The following is a 27,719-nucleotide window of genomic DNA, read 5'->3' as shown; positions in this document are numbered from 1 at the left end:
TTTACTTGGCGATTTCAAATTTAGTACATTTTATTTGCGTAAACACCTGGGATTGCTTTTAATTTTGTGTTTACATTTAGGTTTGCGTTTACTTTTACATGCTTTGCGCTTACTTTTGCCCGTGTATTTTTCGTTTACTTTTATATGTGCATATAGCTTGCGATTACTTTTATATACTCATTTTGCTTTGCGTTTTCTTTACTACTATTTTTGGGCACTATTCTGACCTAGTTTTAGACACTTCACTATGGGAATTACTGGGATTTATCTAGTGTAGGCCATAGCTGTTGATTAGCAGAGCGCAGACGAATTTATAAACACTTTTTGGTATGTATTTTTAATACTTCGACCGACGTATGATAGGGTTTCCTCCTGATGGGGTTTCCTTATCCTCGTTGCACCGGGGTTTAGTGGAAGGCGTTGGCGAACTGACGGCCATTTTGGGGCAGAAATGACTGATGATACGATCGCCGGAGGCTCTCGGCGACGAAAGGATGTCGTCCCCCGTGAGGGTGTGGTAATTAACCGTTTTGGCCAGAATCTGGCCAAGAATTGGTTCACTGCCACTGTAGCACCTTATGCAGTGCAAAAATTGGTGCAGTGGTGAGCTGCGAAAGTCTTGATCGGCCACAACTTCTTTACTTTTAGTTGTATTATCGCTGTTCTTATGCCAGTTATACAACCGCTCATGTCGAGACTCAGATTAAGAAGAAATCATGAGGTTTTCGAGGGCGGATATTACAAGATGGGTTACAACCGGGATTAGAGCTGGGTTTTCGCTAAAAACGTTCACGCTAATGCAGTCCTACCTATTGACGATTAATCTTCCACTTTTAAGGTTGCCATTTACAGCCTATACCGCCCGCTAGGTGGCGCAACTAAACATACGATATGTGGTTCTATACTCCACTACAATAAAAATGCCTGCGGGTACGTTATTGAAAAGTGCCAACAGCAAGCCAGTGAGTCGAAGTCGTGTACAACAACAACAACAGCATGACGCGCGTCGACTGTCTTTGCTTCAACTGTCTTTGTCTTCGAAAAATATTGCATACTTAGCAATTGTCCAATTGGAGACAGTAAATAACACAACAACAAGTGCAATGTCGACGCCCGCTACTGAGAGAGCTCGGACTCTTTCGCCAGCACTATTTACCAACTTAAGCTGCGCTGCTCCAACGCAGTCATGGAGTTCGCAATGCCCTTCCCCCCTTCCACCTATAGACGCACCGACTACATCAGCCTGTGTGCTCACCTATACGGTATCGACTACAACAACAATAACTTCACCATCGACCAACGTGTGGCCGAATTTGGCATCGCGAGCAATACTAGCTTCTGCTGCAGAGCTTTCACAATCCACGCTTGTACAGACTGGGATCGATCGTTATGTACAAATAAAAAGAAAACTTAGTCCGTAAAAAGCTAGAGAAACAAATTTGCCTAAACTTACGAAAATTTCAAACAACACCACTACGGCAACTTTTGCAAACAAATTTGCCATACTTGGCGAGCTCGAAACAGATGACGGTCAACCACCCCAAGCCAATAAAATTATAAAGCCACCACCTATCTACATTAGAGATAAAAATTGTTTTAGATCTAATCAATAAACTCAAGCAAAAAATTGGGCAAAACAACTTTTATATTACTATTTTTAAAAGAGGTAATATATCTGAAACCAAGCTCCAGATCACCAATGAAGCCAACTACCGCTCTGTAACAAACTTCCTGGACAGTGAGCGAACTCAAAAGTAGCAAAGGACTTCAAGTTGTAATAAAGGGTATCAACTGATATAGCTGAAGGACTTAAAGAAAATGGTTTTGACATTAAAAACGTAATGAACATAACCAACAGAGCAAAAATTCCTCAGCCATTCTTCAATATTGAACTTAAACCAGACGCGACTACTCTGAAGAAAAACGCAGTGCACCCCATATACAAAGTGCAATACCTATAGAGCAATAGAGGAGCCGCATAAACAAAACGACCTGGTACAGTGTACAAACTGCCAGGAGTTTGGGCACACAAAAAGTTATTGCACTTTGCGATCAGTCTGCGTTGCCTGTGGCGACCTGCACAGTATAGAAGCTTGCACGGGTAACAAAGAAGACTCAGCACTGAGAAAATGTAGCAACTGTGGTGGAAACCACTATGCTAATTACAGGGGATGCCCCGTCTATAAAGAGATGAAGAGTCGGCTCAACCAGATGCGCCAAAATCCAACCTCCGCCCAACAGGTTGCTCAGCCAATTTTTTACATTCCCTCGCAAACCACTCCTGGAGTTACTTTTGCGGCTGCACTTCGATACCCTGGACTATCGCCTAAATGAACCGCTCAGCCCGAAGCATTACAGCCCCACTCGCCTATACTACTTAAGCTACTTTAGGTAAACTCACGAACATCATGCTCTCAATGCAAGGTACCCTCCAGGAAATCAGAACAACCTTATGTAACTTCTAATGAAACAAAAGTCAACTTAAATTTATCCCTTAGGGATATGCTTTTGGAACGCTAACAGTTCTTAAACACCCAGGACATCGATATCATGCTCCTCTCAGAAACGCACCTAACCAATAAAAACCATTTCCATATCACTGGCTATATCTTCTATGCGAGCAACCATCCAGACTTTACCGAGGGACCGGAATCCTCTGTAGGCGTTTGCTTAAAACCACATACAGGCCACATCCCTACGAATTAATATAACCTGCGGTCCAGTCACCCTATCGGCTGTGTATTGTCCCCCACGATTTAATATTTCAGAGAGTGAATTTTTAAGCTTTTACAACTCATTGGGTAACTGTTTTATAGCTGCCGGTGACTATAATGCGAAACACCACTACTGGGGCTCTCGTCATATTAACCCCAAAGGACGCCAATTATACAACGCTATTATCAAACCCGGTAATAAGCTAGATTTTGTTTCCCCAGGTACTCCTAAATACTGGCCAGCAGATCCGAACAAAAAACCAGAAATTATCGATTTTGCTGTAACTACGAGAGTGCCGTCCAGGCTGATACATGTTGAAACTGTCATCTGACCACTCGCCTGTTTTACTCTGTCTATCTGAACATCCACAGTTTGTAGAACGACCACAATTTCTGACATCCAATACAACAAACTGGCTAAAGTATATAAAAAATATTAGCTCACACTTTGAAATCGAATCTAAAATCTCCTGCGATGCTGATATTGAAGACTCACTTAAACATATAACGGATGTAATGTCCTCTGCTGCCAAACACTCTACACCCGAACTTTCAGCCTCATCTCCTCCAAAAACTACACATACAACTACGCAGATCCAGTCGCTCCTTCAAGAAAATCGGTGACTTCGCCGAGACTAGCAGGCACACCGCTCCTCAGCCACTAAACAAAGGCTTAAACGAGCTTGTCGGCAGTTGTCTTAAGCTTTACTAACTGAAAAGATTCAGACTCAACGTGCCTATATAGCGCAACTTTAATTTCGCATAAAATGATAATTGAACTGCCTCTATGCGCAGTCAAAAGCATAACCACCATATTCAACTCAATTTTTAAATGGGACTATTTTCCCACACAATGGAAAAAGTCTGTTATTACAATGATACCAAAACCAGGCAAAGACAAATCCCAACCTTCGTCCTACAGGCCTTCCGAGCCTATCAAAGCTATTTGAAAAACTGCTTTTGTGCCACCTCAGAACACAACTCCAAAATGACAGAGCGATCCCCCTACACCAGATCGGCTTCAGGGAAAAGCACAAAACTACCGAACAGGTAAATCGCATAACAGCTGAAATACGCACAGGGAATACTGCAGTGCCTTATTCCTAGACGTGTCCCAAGCCTTCGACCGCGTTTGGATTGACGGTCTGGTTCATAAAATCAAGACTGTCCTACCACAAAACACCCACAAATTACTTGAATCTTACCTTAAAGACAGAGTATTTACTGTCAGATGCAACCATTTCTTCTCCGCCAACCACAAAATCGAAGCTGGAGTACCCCAAGGAAGTGTGCTCGGACCGATCTTGTATGTCCTATACACGGCTAAAATTCCCACAAGCAGTCAGACAACTCTATCCACCTTTGCTAATGACACAGCTATATCCAGTCGTTCAAAATGTCCAAAAACAGCGAATGATCGCCGGATACTAAGTGCTGACCTTGCATTTTGGTGACAGTGCTGCTAGCAGGCAAAGGCCTCAAGCTGTGGCCGGATCAGAACCTTAAGTTAGTCTAAATTTGGTACTCCGCAGCCATAGCTGTGTTAAGAAAAACATTTATAAATTTATCTAACCCTTTGCCTTGGGAGTAATGAATAACCTTAAACAAAAATATAAAACGGTCTAAAGTAATTGGCGCCCAATCGTGAAAAAAGGAATTTACAAAAAAAAAAAAAATAAAGTAGTTAATTAAATAAAAAAGAGAAAACCGAAGTTTAATCGAAACGAGCAGGCTTTATTATACCAATACCCGGGAAGTCGGGCCCCTACCGAAAGTAGGCAGTTCATATGAATAAATGGACTGTGAGTACAGTTCTGCAGGTAGAAACAAAACTTAAAGTTTAAAGAAAAAATCTTTAGAATTTTCTGGTGTCTGTCTACACTGAGAGAAATCATTTTCTCCCTAATTAAAAAGTATTTATAAAGCAAATAAACAAATCATTTGTAAAAGCTAAACTGGAAATTTTTTTCCTTCCAAAATTTCCTAAAATAAATATTATACAAGATAGCTCTTTACTTTGAAAGGTATTACAATTTGTTTATTATATTTTTTTTAAAAAAACATTTTGTTGTACGTCTTTAAACTTATATTGCGTGTTAAAACAACGAAGCAATACAAAAAAAACATAATTTAATAATTGTTCGATTGTATACACGAAAATATTAAACGGGTTTTTCTCGAAAATAAAAGAAAGCTCTAACTCATGTACAGAAACGACCACCCTAGCTCGCCGGGGGATGAAATAATAGAAGAATATAAGCGGTTATTAACAAGCAAAGTAAATAAAGAGGAAAAAAACCAAGTAGAGGCCTGCACCCCATCAAGCAGTAGAAGTCAAATTGTATTAAAAAAACTGTTCTTAAAAGTCGCGTACGGATAGAAACCCATACGCGAGAAATGCAGGCCGAACAAATCGCAAACATGGAGGCAGCCATAAACGCGGCCGCAGAAAGACAACAAAGGCTGTTCGATGAGAAATTAGGTACCATCATAGGGGAGTTGGATAGGCTAAAACTGAAAGCCCATAAAAACGAGACATTTAAGGAAATCGTTATCACACCAGGGGTAGATTGTAATGAGCCTCTACACATTATTAAGTCAGTTCCCGAGTTTGACGGGAAACAGGAGTCGTACATATCCTGGAGACAGGCAGCCATTGCGGCCTATAAGGTATTTGAGCCTTATAATGGCAGCAGTCGGCATTGCCAGGCAGTGGCCATTCTAAAAAACATAGTTAGAGGTCCGGCAGCAGCTTTATTAGCTTCGTTTAATACGGTGCTAAACTTTCACGCCATCTTGGCACGTCTCGATTTCACATACGCGGACAAAACTCCAACACATGTAATTCAGCAAGAACTGAGCTTGTCAAGGCAAGGGGATCTACCACTTCTTAAATACTATGATGTGGTGGAAAAAAAATTAACAATTAAAAGCATGGAACTACCGAACAGGTAAATCGCATAACAGCTGAAATACGCACAGCGTTTGAATGCAGGGAATACTGTAGTGCTTTATTTCTACACGTATTCGACCTCGTTTGGATTGTCGGTCTGGTTCATAAAATCAAGACTGTCTTACCTCAAAACACCCACAAATTACTTGAATCTTACCTTAAAGACAGAGTATTTACTGTTAGATGCAAAAATTTCTTCTCCGCCAACCACAAAATCGAAGCTGGAGTACCCCAAGGAAGTGTGCTCGGACCGATCTTGTAAGTCCTATACACGGCTTACCACCACTGGCCCTAAACAACAAACAAATCTGCCAAGTCGACGAAGTCACATACCTGGGCATCCACTTAGACAGGCGGCTTACCTGGAGAATGGACATATAAGCGAATAAGATTTCCCTAAAACTCAAGGCCAACAATTTCCACTGGCTCATCAATTCCCGCTCACTACTGCCACTGGAACTCAAAGTACTTATTTACAACTCTTGTTTAAAGCCAACCTGGATGTAAGGGTCTGAACTCTGGGGAAACGCAAGCAGTAGCAACATAGAAAACATCCAACGAATACGAATAGTCGAAGATACTGCGAACAATAACTGGTATATTCGCAACGCAAATATCCACAGGGACTTGGACATAAAACCCGTTATAGAAGAAATTGATAGTAAAGTCTCGAAGTACGAAGCTAGAATATCAATACATCCAAACCAACTAGCCAGGCAGCTCAGGCGGCTCAGTAACCACTCTCGGTTACAGCGCAACGACCGCCCACTACTGCCGAACTTAGGGCCATTAACCAATTGACGACTATTATACAGTATAGGTTAGATTTGAATACTTATTGTAAGTCTCTTCTAAAGAAGATTCAATAAACAAATAAAACGTAAACAAAAAAAAAAAATTTTTTTAGCTATATAATTATTTTAAATTTAACAATGGTAACTTTTGCTTTCTATGTTCCAGATTGTCTTATTTCTTTAGCTGCTTATAAATATAATACATTTCATTTATTCAGTCAACCTGTAATTTTTGTTTATTTATTTAATATTCAAGCTAAATTAAAGTTTTTATTTGAGAGTTTCAATAAAAAACAAGAAAGAAAGTAAACTTCGGCAAGCCGAAGTTCATATACCCTTGCAGCTATTGTAAAAATTAAATATTTTTGAAAACATTAAAATTATGATTTGCTTATATGTTTAAAAACATTGAAGCTATGATGATTTGCAGCTCAATTATTAGATTGTTATTTTATATATTTTTATTATTTCAATGGGAGCTGTATGATATAGCCGTCCGATTTTGATGAAATTTAAACCCTAATTCTAAAATATTTAACCATTACTAATGTCGAAGAACTAAACACAAAAATTTAGAAAACAGCAAAGTTATAATTTTGTTTATTTATCAAATCAAGCTTCGGTCGCGTGTGGACGTGTATTGTCGAAAACGTCGAAAAAATTTATAAACGCGAGGTTTTGCGATTCGCGATGCTAGTTCGCATATCGTAAACTAAAGTTTTAATTAATTAATTAATTAATCTTTACGCACTAACAATAAACAAATGACGCCGAAAAAAAACAAGACAAAGCCCGTGAAAAAGCTCAGAGAGAGCAAGACAAACGTCGTCTCTCCTTGGCCCGTAACAATGCTTATTTCTCTTTCACGAGTAATACTCTAGAACCGAAAGTGCAAGAAAGTGCAAGTTTACTGACCGCCGAAAACCAGAGAGCTAGTTCTTGCTCCACCCCCCCCGCTACTTTTCACCGCTCAAACGCCATGGAGTAAGCAATGCAAAATTCCAACCGAGCTTCTGCCACCTAGTGCAACAACAACAGTAACACGGTGCCTGATACAGAGTCTGAAGAACTAGCCCCAAAGAAACTTAAGCCACCACCTATCTTTGTTCGGGAGAAGATCTCCAACGTCCTAGTCAACAAAATAGTTGAGCTTGTCGGAAAAGATAAGTTTCATGTTATTCCGGTTATGAAAGGGAATATAAGTGAAACCAAACTTCAAACCAAAACAGAAGAAGATTTCCGAGCAGTGTCGAAGTACTTAAACGATGTCAAAAAGAATTACTACACGTACCAGCTGAAAAGTTGCAAGGGCTTACAAGTTGTGCTCAAGTGAATAGAACCCGATTTGTCCCCCTTCGAAATTATAAAGGCTTTAAAAGAAAACGGTTTTTACGCAAAACATGTTATAAATATTATAAACAAAAACAAAAAGCCGCAACCAAGGTCAAGCTAGAGCCAGACAGCAGAACTTTGAAAAAATCGCAGTGCACCCAATCTACAAGTTGCAGTACCTTCTGCACCGTAGGATCACAGTAGAAGAGCCGCACAAACGGAACGGGACAGTGCAACGCACAAATTGCCAGGAATACGGACACACCAGGGCTTACTGCACCCTCAGGTCAGTTTGTGTAGCTTGTGGAAACTGCCACGGCTCCGAACCCTGCCCTGCCAACAAGGATGACTCCCTCACTAAAAAAAGTGTAAACTACCAAGGAAACCACACAGCGAACTACAGAGGCTGTCTAGTCTACAAGGAGATGAAAAGTCGTATGCAACGAGCGACAACGGCACGCCAAAACATCTTCATGAAATCACAAACGACACCGGAAGTTTTCTTCGCAAAAGCAGCCAGGTCATCATTTGGGCCCTCAATTGCCACCAACGGCATTTCCTACGCCAGTGCTCTAAGATCAGGCACAGCTCACATAGAGCCGAATACGATAACATACAGCAGGCCATGGGGCAGCCACAAAGTAACATGGAAACTATGATGATAACTTTGCAACAAAATATGATGGAATTTATGTCCTTCATGAAAACCACCATGCAAACTCAAACCAAAATATCTTGTTACAAATGCTTGCAGCTCAGCAGTCCAAATAAATTATGCCTAGCCTTCGAATAACTCTGTGGAACGCCAACGGTGTTTCACGGCATATACCTGAAATAACTCAATTTCTGAACGAAAACCTCATCGACGTTATGTTGCTGGCAGAAACGCATCTCACCAGCAAATATAACTTTCAAATACGGGGATACACGTTCTACTGCACCGATCATCAAGATGGTAAAGCACATGGCGGAACCGGCATCCTAATAAGAGACCGCATCAAACACCACTTTCACCAACGGTTTGCAATAAATTATCTACAAGCTACATCGATAAAATTACAATTGGGAAACTGCAACCTTGCCATTGCCGCTGTCTACTGCCCACCACGCTTTACAGTCTCCGAAGACCAATTCATGGACTTCTACAATTCACTTGGAGAGCGATTTATAGCAGCAGGTGATTACAACGCCAAGCACACACACTGGGGATCCCGCCTTGTGACCCCCAAAGGAAGGCAACTATATAATGCACTCATTAAAACATGCAACAAACTGGACTACGTTTCACCAGGCAGTCCTACATACTGGCCTACAGATCCTAGGAAACTACCTGACTTAATTGATTTTGGTGTGACAAAAAACATTCCTCGCAATCTAATATCTGCAAACTTGCTTTTGGATCTATCATCGGACCACTCACCAGTGCTAATAACTTTTCTTTAAAACCTGGAACTAATCGAGCACCCTTGCAGGCTGACGTCGCATCGAACCAACTGGCTGAAGTTCAAAAAGTACGTTAGTTCCCACATTGAACTAACTCCACAGTCAACTATCAAGGAGGATATCGACTGTTTTGCCGATGCACTGGAGTCTGTACTCGTCGCAGCAGCCAAAGTCTCTACACCGCAAGGGAGGGATGGGCACACACACCAGCACAAAACTAACCATGAAATAGAACAGCTTGTTTTGGAGAAAAGTTGTTTGAGGCGTGCTTGGCAAACCAGCAGATCGCCATCCTCAAAACATAGTCATAAGGAAGCTGGTCGCAGACTTACCAGGACTCTAAGGCACGAAGAAGAAAAAGCACAACGCCAGTTCATTGAGAAACTTTCACCCACCAGCTCCAAGCATCCCTTGTAAAGGGCCCATCCAAATCTAAGTGCGCCGGCCGAAACAGTAACTCCCAAAATAGACTCTCCAGGCAGCTGGGCCAGAAGCGACAAAGACAGAGCTTGCAAATTTGCTTTACACCTTCGAAATGTTTTTCAGCTAACTCCTGCAAATAATTCATTCACACTACCGTCGCCGTCAATTCATATTGGAACTGAGACGGCGCCAATTCTGTTTCAACCAAACGAAGTTGCAAAAGTCATCAGCGAGCAATTAAAAACAAAAAGGCCCCAGGAGGTGATCTAATAACTCCTAAGATGCTCATTGAACTCCCAAACTGTGCAGTTGAGGTAATTTGTAAACTCTTTAACGGAATTACACGACTTGGCTACTTCCCAAAAAAATGGAAAAAGTCGGTAATCATAATGATCCCAAAGCCAGGAAAAGATCACACAATACCAGCTTCATACAGACCGATAAGTTTACTCTCGTGTCTGTCAAAACTGCTCGAAAAATGCCTTCTGACGCGCATAATCCCATATCTGAAAGAGCACAACGAGCTTTTGAGAAAACCATGGAACAATAGAGCAAGTCAATAGATTAACAACAGAAATACGATCTGCATTCGAGCTTCGGGAATACTACAGTGCGGTATTCCTTGACGTTGCGCAGGCTTTCGACCGAGTCTGGCTCGATGGCCTTATGCATAAAATCAGAATGTTACTGCCGGAAAACACTCACAGGATACTTGAATCGTACCTTTACAACAGAGCCTTCGCAGTGAGATGCAACACTACAATATCCGACGATTACACGATAGAGGCTGGAGTTCCACAAGGTAGCGCCCTTGGTCCAACTCTATTTCTCCTTTACACCGCAGATATTCCCACGAACGAGCGCCTAACTACTGCTACATTCGCAGACGATACCGCGATCCTAAGTCGGTTCAAATGCCCAATTCATGCAACAGCACTACTAGCTGATCATCTTGTGGTAGTGGAGAGGTGGTTATCAGACTACTTTTAACAGACAACCGTGTCCCCCGCTAACTCTGAATAACACGCCACTTCCACATACCTTGGCGTCCACCTAGACAGGAGACTTACATGGCGGAGACATATCGAAGCTAAGAAAATTCATCTAAAACTAAAATCCAATAGCCTTCATTGGCTCATAAACGCTCGCTCCCCCTCTGCCTAGACTTCAAGGTCCTGCTCTACAATTCAACGCTTAAGCCAGTCTGGACTTACGGCTCCCAATTGTGGGGAAACGCGAGCAGCAGTAACATCGATATTATCCAGCGAGCACAATCAAAAATCCTGAGAACTATCACTGGGGCACCTTGGTATGTTCGGAACGACAACATCCACAGAGATCTTGGCATTCTACCCGTAAAAGATGAAATAGCAAAACAAAAAGCGTCCTACCACACCAAACTAACTTCTCATCCAAACCAGCTCGCCAGGGGCCTAGCCAGGGTTTCCAACCGGACCCGACTAAAACGAAATGACCTTCCAGCTCAGCAATAGTTATTAAAGCCATTTCAGCTCGCGTCAGTCATCTTGAGTGTCAGATATAGTTTTAATTTAAGATTTTATATACTTATTGTTAGTCTCAATTCAGAGAAGATTCAATAAATGAAATGCATATGTAAACAAAAAAAAAGAAATTATTTTTCCGATTGTTCCTATGGGAGCTATATGCTATAGTCGTCCGATTTTGATGAAATTCAAACCGTAATTCTAAAATATTTAACCCTTACTAGTGTCGAAGAACTAAAAACAAAAATTAAAAAAAAGCAAAATTTTTTTTTTATTTATTTTCCCTATACTTCCTATTGGAGCTATATGCTATAATCGGCCTCTATATGAATTTCTAAAACGTTACATTGCAGATTAGTCTTCGGTTAATGCATCCTAAAAAAAACATTTTTGAATATACCCTTGCAGAGGGTACTATAATTTAGTCAGAAGTTTGCAACGCAGTGAAAGAGACGTTTCCGACCCTATAAAGTTTATACGTTCTTGATCAGCATCACTAGGAGTGTCGATCTAGCCATGTCCGTCAGTGCATCTGTCCGACCTTCTGTCCGTCCGTCCGTTTCTACGTAAACTAGTCTCTCAGTTTTAAAGCTTTCTGTATGAAACTTTCTCAGAAATTGTTTAATGCAGGTAGTACATAAGTCGGACAGAGCCGGATCGGACGACTATAGCATATAGCTCCCATAGGAAAAATCGGAAAAATAAATGAAAAAAATTATTACTTTGCTGTTTTTTAATTTTTTTAGTTCTTGAGTAATGGTTAAATATTTCAGAATTACGATTTAAATTTCATCAAAATCGGACGACTATAACATAAAACTTCTATGGAAACAATAAAAATATTTAAAAAAATATTAAACGTTTTATTTTATAATTTTTTTTTTAAATCTTTTTGTCTAATTAATAATTTGATAGTTCAGAATTACGCTTTTAATTTTATTAAAATCGGAAAACGATATCATATAGCTGCCATAGGAAATATCAAATAATTGATCTGCAAATCATCATAGCTTCAATGTTTTTAAACATACACGCAAGTCAATCATAATATTAATGTTTTCAAGAATATTGCATTTTTCAACAGCTGCAAAGGTATATGAACTTCGGCTTGCCGAAGCTTGCTTCCTTTCTTGTTTTTTAAATATTATATTAATAATAACCATCTACTGAACATTTTTTTTAAGAAATACGCCATATTTGGATTTTTTTTTGCTTGTATGGAAGCGGTAGGAAAGTGTGGTTAAAGTGGCAAACAATTTTTTTGGAAATACTAATTTCGTCTCCCAAACATTTGTGCAAAATTTCAGAATTTTGGGTTCATTTATAGAGTTTATGCCAAACAGTTTGAGTTTTGGACCATAGTCCTTGTAGAGTTCGAAAAAAAAAATAAACAATAATATAAATAATAAAATTCAAAGTCTGAAACGAGAAACTCTGCGAATTAGGAAAAATAAAAATAATTTCCTCTGGCAAAATATTTCGGAGCTAAAAATAAAAGTCGGAGCTTGAAGAATAGGTTTTGATTTAACCCTTAGCGAGTTGAAATTTTAAATTTATAATATTTCGACTGAAATAAATGAGAAAATTAAAGAGAATAATGTTAGTAATTTGGAGGTGGTGGGTAAAATAAAAAATTTGCCAAGCCTGCCAAAAATTGAGGTGCCCACATTTGGTGACGCTAAAGAGTGGGACCCCTTTCAACAATTGTATGTCGAAATAATACACACAAGGGAGAATCTAAGCACCTCCCTAAAATTTAATGTTTTAATATCTGCAGAAAACTACGATGACGCTTGGGATCTTCAAACCAAGCGGTACGAAAACAATCTTTCAATTTTTTTTTGGAACAGCATAATTGCCTGATGAAACTTTTAATTTTAAATATTGATTCTGTCAGGAAAATACAAAATTTTATTGACACAATAAATGAAGCGATACACATCTTAAAACTCAAGGCCAAGTTGTCAGACGAAGTTGATGTGATATTTGCTCATATGGTGCTCAAAAAATGTATCACTCAGACTCTTCCACTATATGAAAGATGTGTAAAACATTCTTGTTAAAAAATGCAAAAGCGATAAAACGTGTACGGTTTGCAAGAAAAACCATCATTACATGCTTTACATAATAACATAATAACATAATAATAAAAATGAAAATATAAATACTTGCAATACGTCGGAAAATGCTTTATTAGCAACAGCACGCGTTCAAATTTAATCCTCAAATGGAGGTCTTAAAACATTAAGAGGCTAACAATGGTTCACAAAGCACATTAATTTCGGAAAAATCTGCGCATATTTTAAGATTACCTGAAATTCTATCCCAAACGGAGATCAGCGGAGTGTTTTCCACAGGAAAATGCGAATCAAGGCACAAAGTAGAGCTTTCGATAAAAGTTAAAATTCCCAGAAAGTTTTAAAATTGGAAGTACTAGTGCTTCCAAAGTTAATGGGGAATCTTCCAGTCAACATAGCTAATGTTGACAAATCAAGATGGAAGAATTATAATTTGGCTGACCCCGACTTTAAGAAGCCGGGGAATGTAGATCTGATAGAACTCGTTCAGTTCGTTTTTTCGTTTGTCGTCACTGCCCGCAAGCTTCCCAAGTAGCTATCCAGAGCGCTTGACCGAATTTCGATCGGCAGCGTGTGGCTGTTTTACCCTGCCACTTCATACGTTCCGTATGCCGATGGATCGCCGCCAGCCACTGCAATGCGATCCCCTATTGTCAACGTCGTCAGTCGAAAGTTACGTCATTGCTCTTGACCCGAGTCTTTCCATTTGCGCCAGATCCACCTTATAATTTATTGAAAAGATTTTTCATTTAAAAGGTGCACATTTAATTGACAAACAAAAGTGTAAATTTAGGTGCCAAATTATTTAAACTGAGAGCTGTGTATATAATATTTGTATTAAAGTGTCATAAAACTGTTAAGAATTGTGAATGTTAAGAAAAAATAAATTCAAGAATAATATTTGGAATTAATTTATAAAAATAATAATATGGATACTACATGACTTGAAATTTAATGTATGCGGTTTATATAAAAAGGTTTAAATTGCACATAGAAGTAGGAATTTACGCATATATATAAGTTAACACGCCCAGTTCCCATGAGCGGAATTTGTCGAGTTGCGGGTCATATTCGGTGACCAACACGCGCAGAAAGGAAACTGCCGAATCCACGATTCGGGTGCCATCGTCCTATCGCCTGATACCAAGTGCTGACCCGGCGCTTTATCGGCAACACAGGGAACATGCGCTCAGCGAATGATCGCCGGATACCAAGTGCTGACCTTGCATTTTGGTGACAGCGCTGCTAGCAGGCAAGGGCCTCAGGCTGTGGCCGGATCAGAACCTTAAGTTAGTCTAAATTTGGTAATCCGCAGCCATAGCTGTGTTAAGAAAAACATTTATAAATTTATCTAACCCTTTGCCTTGGGAGTAATAAATAACCTTAAACAAAACCAGAAAGGAAGCAAACTTCGGCAAGCCGAAGTTCATATATCCTTGCAGCTATTTCAAAAACTAAATACTCTTGAAAACGTTAAAATTTTGCGTGTATGTTTAAAAACATTGAAGCTATTATGATTTGCAGCTTAATTTTGATAGTTTCTATGGCAGCTATAAGATTGTTCCTGTGGGAGCTATATGCTATAGTCGTCCGATTTTGTTGAAATTTAAACCGTAATTCTGAAATATTTAACTATTACTATATCTCGAAGAACTAAAAAAAAAAATTAAAAAACACCAAAGTTATAATTTTTTTTTTTTTTTTTTTCCGATTGTTCCTATGGGAGCTATATGCTATAGTCGTCCGATTTTGATAATTCTGAAATATTTAACCATTACTATATCTCGAAGAACTAAAAAAACAATAAAAAAACAGCAAAGTTATAATTTTTTTATTTATTTTTATGATTGTTCCTATGGGAGCTATATACTATAGGCGTCCGGTTTAGATGAAATTTAAACCGTAATTCTGAAATATTTAACCATTACTCATATCTCCCTTGCAGAGGGTATTATAATTTCAGTCAGAAGTTTGCAACGCAGTGAAGGAAACGTTTCCGACCCTATAAAGTATATATATTCTTGATCAGCATCACTAGTAGAGTCGATCTAGCCATATCCGTCTGTCCGTCCGTCTGTCCGTCCGTTTATATGCAAACTTGTCTCTCAGTTTTAAAGCTATCTGCATGAAACTTTCCCAAAAGTTGTCTTTCTATTGCAGGTAGTATATAAGTCGGAACGAGCCGGATCGGACGACTATAGCATATAGCTCCCATAGGAACAATCGGAAAAATAAATGAAAAAAAATTATAACTTTGCTGTTTTTTAATTTTTTGTTTAGTTCTTCGACATATAGTAATGGTAAAATATTTCCGATTTACGGTTGAAATTTCATCAAAATCGGACGACTATAGCATATAGCTCCCATAGGAACAATCAGAAAAATAAATGAAAAAAAATTATAACTTTGCTGTTTCTTAATTTTTTGTTTAGTTCTTCGACATATAGCAATGTTTAATTATTTCAGAATTAGGGTATATATTTTATCAAAATCGGACATCTATAGCATATAGATCCCATAGAAATAATAAAAATATGTAAAATAACTATCTAATAATTGAGCTGCAAATCATCATAGTTTCAATGTTTTTTTTAGCACATACTCATAATTTAAATGTTTTCAAAAGTATTTAATTAATGCAATAGCTGCAAGGGTATATGAACTTCGGCTTGCCGAAGTTTGCTTTCCTTCTTGTTTTAAATAAAATCTCTGCTCCCGTACGTTACACGAAGGCTAGCAGGGCGGGAAGTTAAAAGGTTAATAGATACCGGAACTTCAAAAAATTACATTGCACCCCTCCCGATGTTGAAAGGCGTCGTGGAAGTAGTAACCCCGTTTAGTTTAAGTCAATTCATGGCCACACACAAACTACAAAAATGTGCTTAATTTAAATTTTTCAAGTTTAGTATCATTTCTTCCTCTTAAATACTCTTTAGGGATTCGACGGACATGTCTAACATATTAACATTAACACTATTGCCACAATAAAAACAGATGGACAACCGGTGTACTCCAAGACGTACCCGCACCCCATGGGCGTGACAGAATTTGTGAACGCAGAGGTTAAACAACTTCTAGCGGACGGCATCGTAAGTCCATCTAGATCACCCTCCAATCCAACTTGGGTCGTGGACAAAAAGGGCGCCGACCAAAATGGGTTAAAAAAGCAAAGATTAGTTATTCGTTTCAGAAAATTAAAACAGAAAACAGTTGACGATAGATATATAATATATAATATTTCGACCATATTGTTAAATATGGGAAAATCTAAATTTTTTACAACACTTGATCTTAAATCGGGCTTCCACCAGATAGAACTGGCGGAAAGAGATTGGGAAAAAAACAGCTTTTTCAATAAAAAAACGGTAAGTATGAATTTTGTAGATTGCCGTTCGGCCCAAAAAATGCTACGAGCATTTTTCAAAGGGCTATTAATGATGTATTACGGGAAAAAATTTGCTACGAGCATTTTTCAAAGGGTTATTGATGATGTATTACGGGAAAAAATTTCAAAAACATGCTATGCTTATGTTAATGATGTAATAATTTTTTCTCAGACAAAGGAGGACGTTGTTAATTATATTCACTGGGCTCTTGAGAAGCTCTTAGAGGCAGGTATGAGGGTGTCCCAAGAAAAATCAAAGTTTTTAAAAAAAAAGTTGAATATTTGGGATTCATAGTATCAGAACCTTACCTGAAAAGGTCAAGGCTATCAAGGAATTTCCTCTACCAAAAACCCCTTTTCAATCTCCGATCTTTTTTGGGGTTATTATATACTAAGTTATTATATACTAAAAGGGGAAAAAGGAAAAGTAAGCAAGTGTCAATCAAGGAAAATTGATATCGAAATGACTAAACAGCAGAGGGAAGCATTTCATAAGTTAAGAGAAAGTTTAGCATCAGACGATGTCCTACTGTCATACCCTGACTTTACGAAGCCGTTTGATTATCCCAAGGGGGACGCCCTATTCCAATTACGTGATGACGAAAAAAAACTTCGCAACAAACGAACGCAAGCTACTTGCCATATTCTGGTCCCTAAAAAAACTCCGCATCTACTTATACGGAGTAAAAGACTTTCGTAATTATACTGATCACCAGCCGTTAACATTCGCTGTGTCGGATAAAAATCCCAATGCGAAACTAAAACGCTGGAGAGGTATTATCGATGATCGCGGACCTAAAGTAATTTACATGTCAGGCAAGGAAAACCTTGTAGCAGACGCATTGTCTCACCAAGATATAAACGTCTTACAAGACACTCCAGAATCGGACGCGGCTACGATACATAGCGAGCAATCGCTTTCTTACACCGTTGACACGACCGACAACCCGGTCAACTGCTTCCAAAATCAAATTATAATTGAAAAAGAAAACAGTTCGACTATAGACAACTTTATTTTATTCAAAACCAAAATGAGACACATTATAAAGTTCTCGGATCGCATTAGCCTGATCAATACAATGCAAGATGTAAAAAATCCAGAGGTAGTAAATGCGATACATTGCTCCCTCCCAGTCCTAGCTTTTATTCAGCATAGGATAATCGTGTTATTCCCAGGCACAACATTTAAGTACTCAAAAAGCTCATAATTACTGAGCATAATAAAGCCCACCGTGCTGCTCAGGAAAATGTAAAACAAATTTTACAGGACTATTTTTTTTTTCAAAAATGGTCAGGCTAGCATCGGAGGTTACTTTAAGTTGTAAAATCTTTTCCAAGGTACAGCCGCCACCCCACCAAACAGACGGTCGGCCAAACACCAATACCCTCTTACGCAGGGGAAATTCTTCATGTCGACATATTTTCAACGGACGGAAACCTTTTTCTCACATGCATAGACAAGTTTTCAAAATTTGCTATAGTACAAAAAATAACCTTAAGAGCCATCGTTGATGTAAAAGCTCCAATATTAAATGTAATACATTTTATTCCGAACACAAAAACTATTTACTGAGACAACGAGAGGTCACTTATTTCCGAAACGATAAAATCAATTCTACTTAATAATTTTAATATATGCATCTCTTGACTAATTTAACAAGGACAGAACCTATAAAAATTATTAGGTGGGGGACAAGGTGTTCCTAAAGGCAAATAAACGTCTAGGAAATAAACTCTCACCTTTGTGCTCAGAAGAAACCATTGAAGCAGACTTGGGGATACGGTTCTCATTAAAGGGAGGGTGGTCCATAAGGACAATTTACGATAAACATTATCATTGAATTCTAAAATTACCTCACCTTTTTGATTTTTTTAAGTTAAGGAAATACTTTTTACTACTTACGCTAACGGCTGCCATGACGAACGCGACAGTCAAACTTAACAACTATACGAACGCAGACTACATCCCCATAGTGGACGGTGACATTGTAATTTGGGATAGTTACGGATACCTACGACATTCAACGAACTTGACATCGTACGAGGACTATGCGGACCAGACAGAAGCAATGACAAAGACCTTCACGAACGATCACAGGACGCAAGTAATAACCACTGACTTAGGTCACATTCGTAAGTTAGTTGCTACCCTTAAAGTCCACCACAGGGATACTAGGAGAATTAACTTAATCGGAACAGCACTTAAAGACATTGCAGGAACTCCCGACTTTAATGATTGGGAGCAAGTAAAGTTTAATCAGGAACAATTAATAACGCTGAAGAAGGACAATCTGAATTAAATATTAAATTCCAAGAACGTTTAAATGCACTTACCAATTATATGAATAAAAAAAAAACAACCCAATTCGGCCAATAACTACCTTTTTTTTATACCCTTGCAGAGGGTATTATAATTTCAGTCAGAAGTTTGCAACGCAGTGAAGGAGACATCTCCGACCCTATAAAGTATATATATTCTTGATCAGCATCACTAGGCGAGTCGATCTAGCCATGTCCGTCTGTCCGTCCGTTTCTACGCAAACTAGTCTCTCAGTTTTAAAGCTATCTGCATGAAACTTTCCCAAAAGTTGTCTTTCTATTGCAGGAAGTATATAAGTCGGAACGATCCGGATCGGACGACTATAGCATATAGCTTCCATAGGAACAATCGAAAAAAAAATAAAATTTCTTCGACATATAGTAATGGTTAAATATTTCAGAATTACGGTTTAAATTTCATCAAAATCGGACGACTATATCATATAGCTCCCATAGGAATAATCGGAAAAAAAATACAAAAAAAATTATAACTTTGCTGTTTTTTAATTTTTGTTTAGTTCTTCGACATATAGTAATGGTTAAATATTTCAGAATTACGGTTTAAATTTCATCAAAATCGGACGACTATATCATATAGCTCCCATAGGAATAATCGGAAAAAAAATACAAAAAAAATTATAACTTAGCTGTTTTTAAATTTTTCTATTAGTTCTTCGACATATAGTAATGGTTAAATATTTCAGAATTACGTTTTAAATTTCATCAAATTCGGACGACTATATCATATAGCTCCCATAGAAATAATAAAAATATATAAAATAACTATCTAATAATTGAGCTGAAAATCATCATAGCTTCAATGTTTTTAAACTAATTTAATTTTAAAATTTAATTCTAGCAATAGCTGCTAGAATGCCGAAGTTTGTTTGCTTTCTTGTTTTAAAAGGATATATTGTGAACAAAAACTAAAAATCGAACTTTATTCTGTGAAAAACAAAAAATTTAATACGGCAGTTGCACAATTGTCAGAGGCCAACTTCAACCAAATATTGGGCCAAATTAAAGAATTTCCGTAGTTCAATGGATCCCCAGGAGATCTAAGCCGCTTTGTAACAAGAATCGAGTATCTACAACAATTAAACCCGACTGAGGATGTCAGACAGATATTTTCGGAGCCATCAAGAGATTGGAGGTTGATGCATCCCAAGATGTCGTCGCCAGATCCGGAGCCAACAACTGGAAAGAGATGAAAGATGCTCTTATCATGGCATTTAAGGACCACAGGCTATATGAAGACTTAATAAAAAACCTGTACGAGACACAATACATAGGAAGCATCAGTAAGTTCATCACTGAACTAGAAGGTAAATCACGTAAAATTTATGACAAATTGGCTTTAGAAACCAACCCGATAGATAAAATTAACTTTTCAAATTTCCTGAAAAAATCAATTCAGGATTCTATTGAAAGAATGCTCCCTGATAGATTGATTATTGGCTAAAAAGGATATAACAACTATTGAAAAATTCAAGATTGCTCTCATGGAATTGGGATATTATGATGCAAATCCGTATGAAACATTTTTCCAAATGTTTGGGAATTCGTAGGAATTCGGAAAATTTTCATAAAAATAATTAAAACAATAGAACATGATGCAATTCCAATTTTCAGTCAAGAAACTATTTTGATTACTCCAATTATTCGAACTTAAACAATTCGACAACTCCTCATCGTCATTCAAATAAAAATCAATCTAACCCAAATAAGTAGCTCATTTATCAGGAAGTTAGAAATTCATTAGTTCGAGGTAGGGTCCAAAGTCCATTGAATTTCGAACCATCAACTTCGCAAACGCGTCAGTTAAAAGACAAAGGGATAGCCAGAGCGGACAAAATAGGATGGTCGTAAATTTTCATCAAACTGCCTCGGACTTAGAAGACCTATATAAAAATGGTTATTAATAATAAATAGGAATAATAGATATGGGGTCATCTATCAATATAATGAAAAGGAAATTTACAGATAACATAGCAACAATTGAAACATTGAAAGATTATACAATAAATGGACTGCTTAAATTAAATACAGTGTAACAGTTAAACCAACAGTAATTTGCCCGTCCAAACAGAAATTTTATTTGCACAATTTTTCAGATAATTATGGCAAGCTATAATAGATTACGATAAAGAAACAGTAACATTGGGAGGCAGAATGAGGTATATCAATGAAAAGATTCAAGAGGGCAAGTCCCGATAGATAAAATTAACTGTTCAAATTTCCCGAAAAAAACAATTAAGGATAGATAGATTGATATATGACAGATTGTATACATTCTTGGCTAAAAAAGATATAACAACTATTGAAAAATTCAAGATTGCTCTTATGGAATTGGGATACTATGATGCAAATCCGTATGAAACATTTTTCCAAATGTTTGGGATATCGTAGGAATTCGGAACATTTTCATAAAAATAATTATAACAATAGAACAAATTCCAATTTTCAGTCAAGAAACTATTTTCATTACAACAATTATTCGAACTTAAACAATTCGACAACTCCTCATCGTCATTCAAATCAAACCAATCTAACACAAATAAGTTGCTAATTTATCAGGAAGTTAGAAATTCATAAGTTCATGGTAGGGTCCAAAGTCCATTGAATTTCGAACCATCAACTTCGCATAATGCCCCAAACGCCTCAGTTAAAAGACAGAGGGATAGCCAGAGCGGACAAAATAGGATGGATTACGTCCATTTTCATCAAACTGCCTCGGACTTAGAAGACCTATATAAAAATGGTTATTAATAATAAATAGGAATGATATTTACGGGGTCATCTATCAATATAATGAAAAGGAAATTTACAGAAACATTGAAAGTTTGTACAATAATTGGACTGGTTAAATTAAATACAGTGTAACAGTTAAACCAACAGTAATTTGCCGTCCAAACAGAAATTTTATATGCACAATTTTTCAGATAATTGTGGCATTTTGTTAGCTAGAGAATATCTAGCAGCAAGTAAAGCTATAAAAGATTATGATAAAGAAACAGTAACATTGGTAGGCTGAATGAGGTATATCAATGAAGAGATTCAAGAGCGCAAATCCGCATTAAAATGCCTCTATCAGAGGACCAATCTGTTAATTATGCTATCAACAATGAACTAAGAGAATGTAATCAGTTTAGATTTGAGCATTTAAACGATGAAGAAAAGGAAAGTTTAAAAAGGGATTTGTTTGATATTAAAGATATTCAGTACATAGAAAGTGATTTGAAATTCGAAAGTGAAATTTGACTTTCACAAGTACTATTAAACATTCAATACTGTTACGTCGGTGTATTCGCACTTGGGCTGAGGGAGTTGCGTCCTGGGTAGGCACGCTGGGTGCCGGCTCAGCTCGCCGGACGGGGTGGGTTCTGTGGAAACCGCTCCCTCCCCTACATTAATCGTGCCTTATGAAAAAGACTCGTTTAGTTCGTTTTGTCATTTGTCGTCGCTGCCCACAAGTTTCTCAAGAAGCTAGCTCGAGCGCTTGACCGAATTTCGATCGGCAGCGTGTGGCTGTATTACCCTGCCCTTTCATACCTTCCGTATGCCGATGGATCGCTACTGGCCACTGCAAAGCGACCCTCTATTGTAAATGTCGTCAGTCGAAAATTACGTCATTGTTCCTGGCCCTAATTTTTCCATTTGCGCAAGCTCCCCCTTTTATAGACGTTTACCAAGACATTATTGAGTTCTGCTTCAAATCATAATTTATTGAAAAGATTTTTCATTTAAAAAATAAAGGTGCACATTTAATTGACAATTAAAAGTATATTTAGGTGCCATACGAATTCAATTGAGAAATTTTCTAAGCGGTGTATATAATATTTGTATTAACGTGCAATAAAACTGTTAAGAATGAATATAAATTTAAGAATAATATTTTGAGTTAATGGATATTACATGACTAAATATGTGCAATTTATATATATATATGTAATATCCATTAACTCAAAATATTATTCTTAAATTTATATTCATTCTTATATATATTATATATATATATATATGTATATTTTATAAAAGTTCGCTTGACAGTATGTTGAACGCAACTCACTTGCCGCTTTTTATTTCCATCGACGAGAGCTCTCATTGTGGTATTCTGGGTTTGGAAAATTGATTTTACAATTATGCATAAATATATATATCAGTGCAAATTCACTAAGCATTATTAATAAATTGTTGAATTAATTAAAAACAAGAAATGAAGCAAACTTCGGCAATTTGAAGTTCATATACCCTTGGAGCTATTTCAAAAACTAAATACTCTTGAAAACGTTAAAATTTTGCGTGTATGCTTAAAAACATTGAAGCTATTATGATTTGCAGCTTAATTTTGATAGTTTCTATGGCAGCTATACCATTGTTCCTATGGGAGCTATATGCTATAGTCGTCCGATTTTGTTGAAATTTAAACCGTAATTCTGAAATATTTAACCATTACTATATCTCGAAGAACTAAAAAAAAATTTAAAAAACACCAAAGTTATAATTTTTTTTATTTATTTTTCCGATTGTTCCTATGGGAGCTATATGCTATAGTCGTCCGATTTTGATGAAATTTAAACCGTAATTCTGAAATATTTAACCATTACTCATATCTCATTAATCATATCTCGAAGAACTAAAAAAAATTAAAAACCAGCAAAGTTATAATTTTTTTTATTTATTTATATGATTGTTCCTATGGGAGCTATAAGCTATAGTCGTCCGAGTTAGATGAAATTTAAACCGTAATTCTGAAATAGTTAACCATTACTAAGGTTAAAAAAGGAAGGGAGCAAAATTCGGCAAGCCGAAGTTCACATACCCTTGCAGCTATTGCAAAAACTATATATTTTTGAAAACATTAAAATTATAATTTACTTGCGTATATGTTTAAAAACTTTGAAGCTAGGATGATTGCAGCTTAATTAATCGATAATTCCTATGACAGCTTTATAATATGGGTTTCCGATTTTAATAAATTTAAAATCGTTATTCTAAACTATTAAATTATTACAAAGTCTAAAAGAAGTTAAAAAAATATTACAAAATAGAATAGTTTTATTTTGAAACAAAATGTTTTTATATATTATTGTTTCTATGTGAGCTATATGATATAGTCGTCCGATATTGATGAAGCAAAATTCGGCAAGCCGAAGTTCATATACCCTTGCAGCTATTAAATATTCTTGAGGACATTAAAATTATGATTTAAAAGTGTCGGAGGAGATCTATTGTTATAATTATAAGTTTTGAATTTGAATTTAACGTAACTGAAATTATGTAGCAACCACACACGGTTGCATTTTATATTTTACCAACACTGCGCCACGCATAACATTCTGTAAACTTAAGCCAAATTTAATGTAAGCGCGGAAGCGCAGCTCACTTTGCTTTCGTCGATCACGCTAACAAGACAATTTTTACAACTTGAAGAATAATAAAAACACATGTATTGAGAAAATACGCATCAGAACACAACACGAGACTCAGAGCATTATCAATCACTCATGGATGACGGAAAGTAGCCAGTTAGCTGCTACATTAATGGCGACCGTGACAGGACTAGGAAAAAGGAGAAGTATTCGTTCATTTTCGTCATTCGGGCGTCATTTGTTTGCATGAGTCTCTGATTATTAATCACGTGCAGGTTATGGTGGCAGTTGTATGTGCATAAGCCAAAGAAGCTTTCAGCTCGAGTGGAGTACTCGCACCAACACAACGGTGGTACATTCATCGACATCAACACGGACACATACACTGGGCTCACCCTAACCTGAAACCCAGCGTGGGAACTTTGGTCAAACAATCTTCTAGCTCGAGTGGAGTACTCGCACCATATCAAAGGTGGTACATTCATCGACATTATCACGGAAACATATAGAGGGCTCATCCTAACCTCAAATCCAACGTGGCCGAGAACATTCGGACAACAGGAGAGCATCAACGGCTGCGCCAGCTGAGGAACGCAATCATCGCAAATCATCTATAAATTTATCATTGACCCTGTAGCTTGTGGAGTAAATATCATCATTTCACCCCAATGACAAAGGCTACACGTGGAATTCAACATCACACACATCATCTCACGCATACGCATTTGTAAACATCAAATCGCAAGTATACATTCTCGATTATATCAAAGAAAATCCTGTATACTCGGCGTTACCGAGCTAATCATTAAAAACAAACACACACATTCTGCGTCGGCTACGGCAATATTAGGCATGGGGAAAGAAGAGGATCCTAATTTAGCTGCCGGCGAGGCAAAACTTACACATCTTAGATCGCAAAGAAGCACCATCGAACGCCATATAGAAAACATACATGGCAAAGTCATAGCTAATGGAGCTAATGAAGAAATTCCAGTTCTCGAGTGTAGGCTGCAAATTCTAGAATCGCACTATCGACAGTTGTGTCAGATTCAAACTCAAATTGAATCTCTAAGGTCTGGTCTACTGATAACAATCGGGCAGAAATAGATGAATGTTTCATAGCAGCTAGAGTTAGCATCATATCACTTATCCAGTCAAGACAACGTCAAGGCCATGCAGATCAAAGCGTCTTTGAAACAACGTTGGCTGGATCTCACAATACCAGGTTGCCAAAGCAGATGCTTCCCAGCTTTGATGGCAAATACTCTCAGCTTAACCGGTTCGTCACTTCATTTAATAATTTAGTTTACAATGACTCTTCTCTCGCGCAAATGGATAAGTTTAATTATTTACTAGATTGCTTATCTGGTCCAGCGCTGGAAGTAGTTCAGGCATTTCAGATTTCGGATGATAACTATCCAAAGGCTTTAGAGCGGTTGAAGTCAAGGTACGACAACGACGTGCTCATATTTCTGGACTGCATCTCTAGTTTATTCGCGCTTCCAAGTCTAGCGAAGACCGATCCTTCACAATTACAGCATCTCGTAGACAAAGCTTCAGCCATTAGCGGCTCTCTACTATCATTGGGGAGTACAGAGGATATTATGAATAACGTAATGATTCATGCGATTTTATCAAAGGTTGACAGTCAAACAAAGGCTAAATACAACGAACAACAGACATTCGAGCAATTACCGTCTTGGGATGAATGCTACAAGGCTTTTAATCGTAGATGCCAGGTTCTCGAAAGTCAAAATGGTGACGTTAGGAAGTCCGAGCAAAGGGATAAAAAACTCAAGATTAAAACACATATATCTCAAAATTCACTCGTGACCACAAACGTTGATTGTTTTTATTGTAATTCAAGCGCACATTTCATCAGTAGCTGCATAGCATTTGCAGACTTAGCAATTCAACAACGACACGAGTTGGCCAAGAAAGCAGGCGTTTGCTTTAATTGTCTTCGAAATTCTCATCAGATCAAGGACTGCCGATCTAAATCTAGTTGCAAAATCTGTCGCAATTTACATCATACACTACTTCACCAATTCCAACCAGAGCGTATATCAGCATCAAACATAAATCATATCGAGAGGCACGGATCAAGACACGATCCAAGGCCACACAACAATGTCACCCTAATAGCTCGCACTGTAAAAAGGGGCATTATTCCGACAGCAGTCGTTCTAATCAGGGACAAATTCGGGCAATTCAATCCAGTTCGCGCTTTATTAGACTCCTGTTCCGAAGTTGATTTCATAACCGAGGAAACATCAAAGCGTCTTCTACTAGACAGGTTTCATGTACAACAAGAAGTTAGTGGAATTGCTGAAGTCAGACAAAGGATTAATCATACCGTGGTCGCAACTATAAAATCGCGTACCTGTCCGTTTGAATGGTCTTCAACGTTCTCAACAATTAAAACTATTTGTAAACAAGAAGGAAAGCAAACTTCGGCAAGCCGAAGTTCATATACCCTTGCAGCTATTGCATTAATTAAATACTTTTGAAAACATTTAAATTATGATTTACTTGAGTATGAGCTAAAAAAAAACATTGAAACTATGATGATTTGCAGCTCAATTATTAGACAGTTATTTTATATATTTTTATTATTTCTATGGGAGCTATATGCTATAGACGTCCGATTTTGATAAAATTTATACCATAATTCTGAAATAATTAAACATTGCTATATGTCGAAGAACTAAACAAAAAATTAAAAAACAGAAAAGTTATAATTTTTTTTCATTTATTTTTCCGATTGTTCCTATGGGAGCTATATGCTATAGTCGTCCGATTTTGATGAAATTAAAACCGTAATTCTGAAATATTAAACCATTATTATATCTCGAAGAACTAAACAAAAAATTAAAAAACAGCAAAGTTATAATTTTTTTTCATTTATTTTTCCGATTGTTTCTATGGGAGCTATATGCTATAGTCGTCCGATCCGGCTCGTTCCGACCTATATACTACCTGCAATAGAAAGACAACTTTTGGGAAAGTTTCATGCAGATAGCTTTAAAACTGAGAGACAAGTTTGCATATAAACGGACGGACAGACGGACATGGCTAGATCGACTCTACTAGTGATGCTGATCAAGAATATATATACTTTATAGGGTCGGAAACGTCTCCTTCACTGCGTTGCAAACTTCTGACTGAAATTATAATACCCTCTGCAAGGATATAAAAACAGCCTGAAAAATCAGTTTATGTTCCAAACTGGAAATTACCAGAAGGCTTAATCTTAGCATACCCTCAATTTCATATTTCGTCAAAAATCGATCTTCTTATCAGTACGGAAGGTTTTTTTGAAGCGATTCGAGAAGGAAAGATTAGTCTAGGAGAAAACTTACCAAGTTTAGTAAACACAGCGTTTGGGTGGATTGTAGGTG

The 27,719-nt window shown here is 37.5% G+C and overlaps 1 protein-coding gene across 6 annotated transcripts in view; it reads right to left on the bottom strand.

The window, feature by feature from the left end:
- LOC128263668 (scavenger receptor class B member 1) overlaps nucleotides 1–27,719 on the bottom strand; it is a 294,139-nt gene that overhangs the window by 73,809 nt on the left and 192,611 nt on the right. The window contains exon 10 of one of the 6 annotated variants that reach the window (XM_052998743.1): nucleotides 19,991–20,143. The exons of the other annotated variants lie outside the window; for them this stretch is intronic. Coding sequence (XP_052854703.1) covers nucleotides 20,063–20,143 — 81 coding nt within the window. The 3' untranslated portion in view covers nucleotides 19,991–20,062. Of the gene's footprint in view, nucleotides 1–19,990; nucleotides 20,144–27,719 lie in introns of those variants that run through there. 6 annotated transcript variants of the gene reach the window in all.

This window comes from Drosophila gunungcola, unplaced genomic scaffold (genome assembly GCF_025200985.1).
Source record: "Drosophila gunungcola strain Sukarami unplaced genomic scaffold, Dgunungcola_SK_2 000010F, whole genome shotgun sequence".
Taxonomy (NCBI): Eukaryota; Metazoa; Arthropoda; class Insecta; order Diptera; family Drosophilidae; genus Drosophila; species Drosophila gunungcola.
Note: the sequence above shows the minus strand (reverse complement) of the source record. Positions and strands in the feature narration are given on the sequence as shown.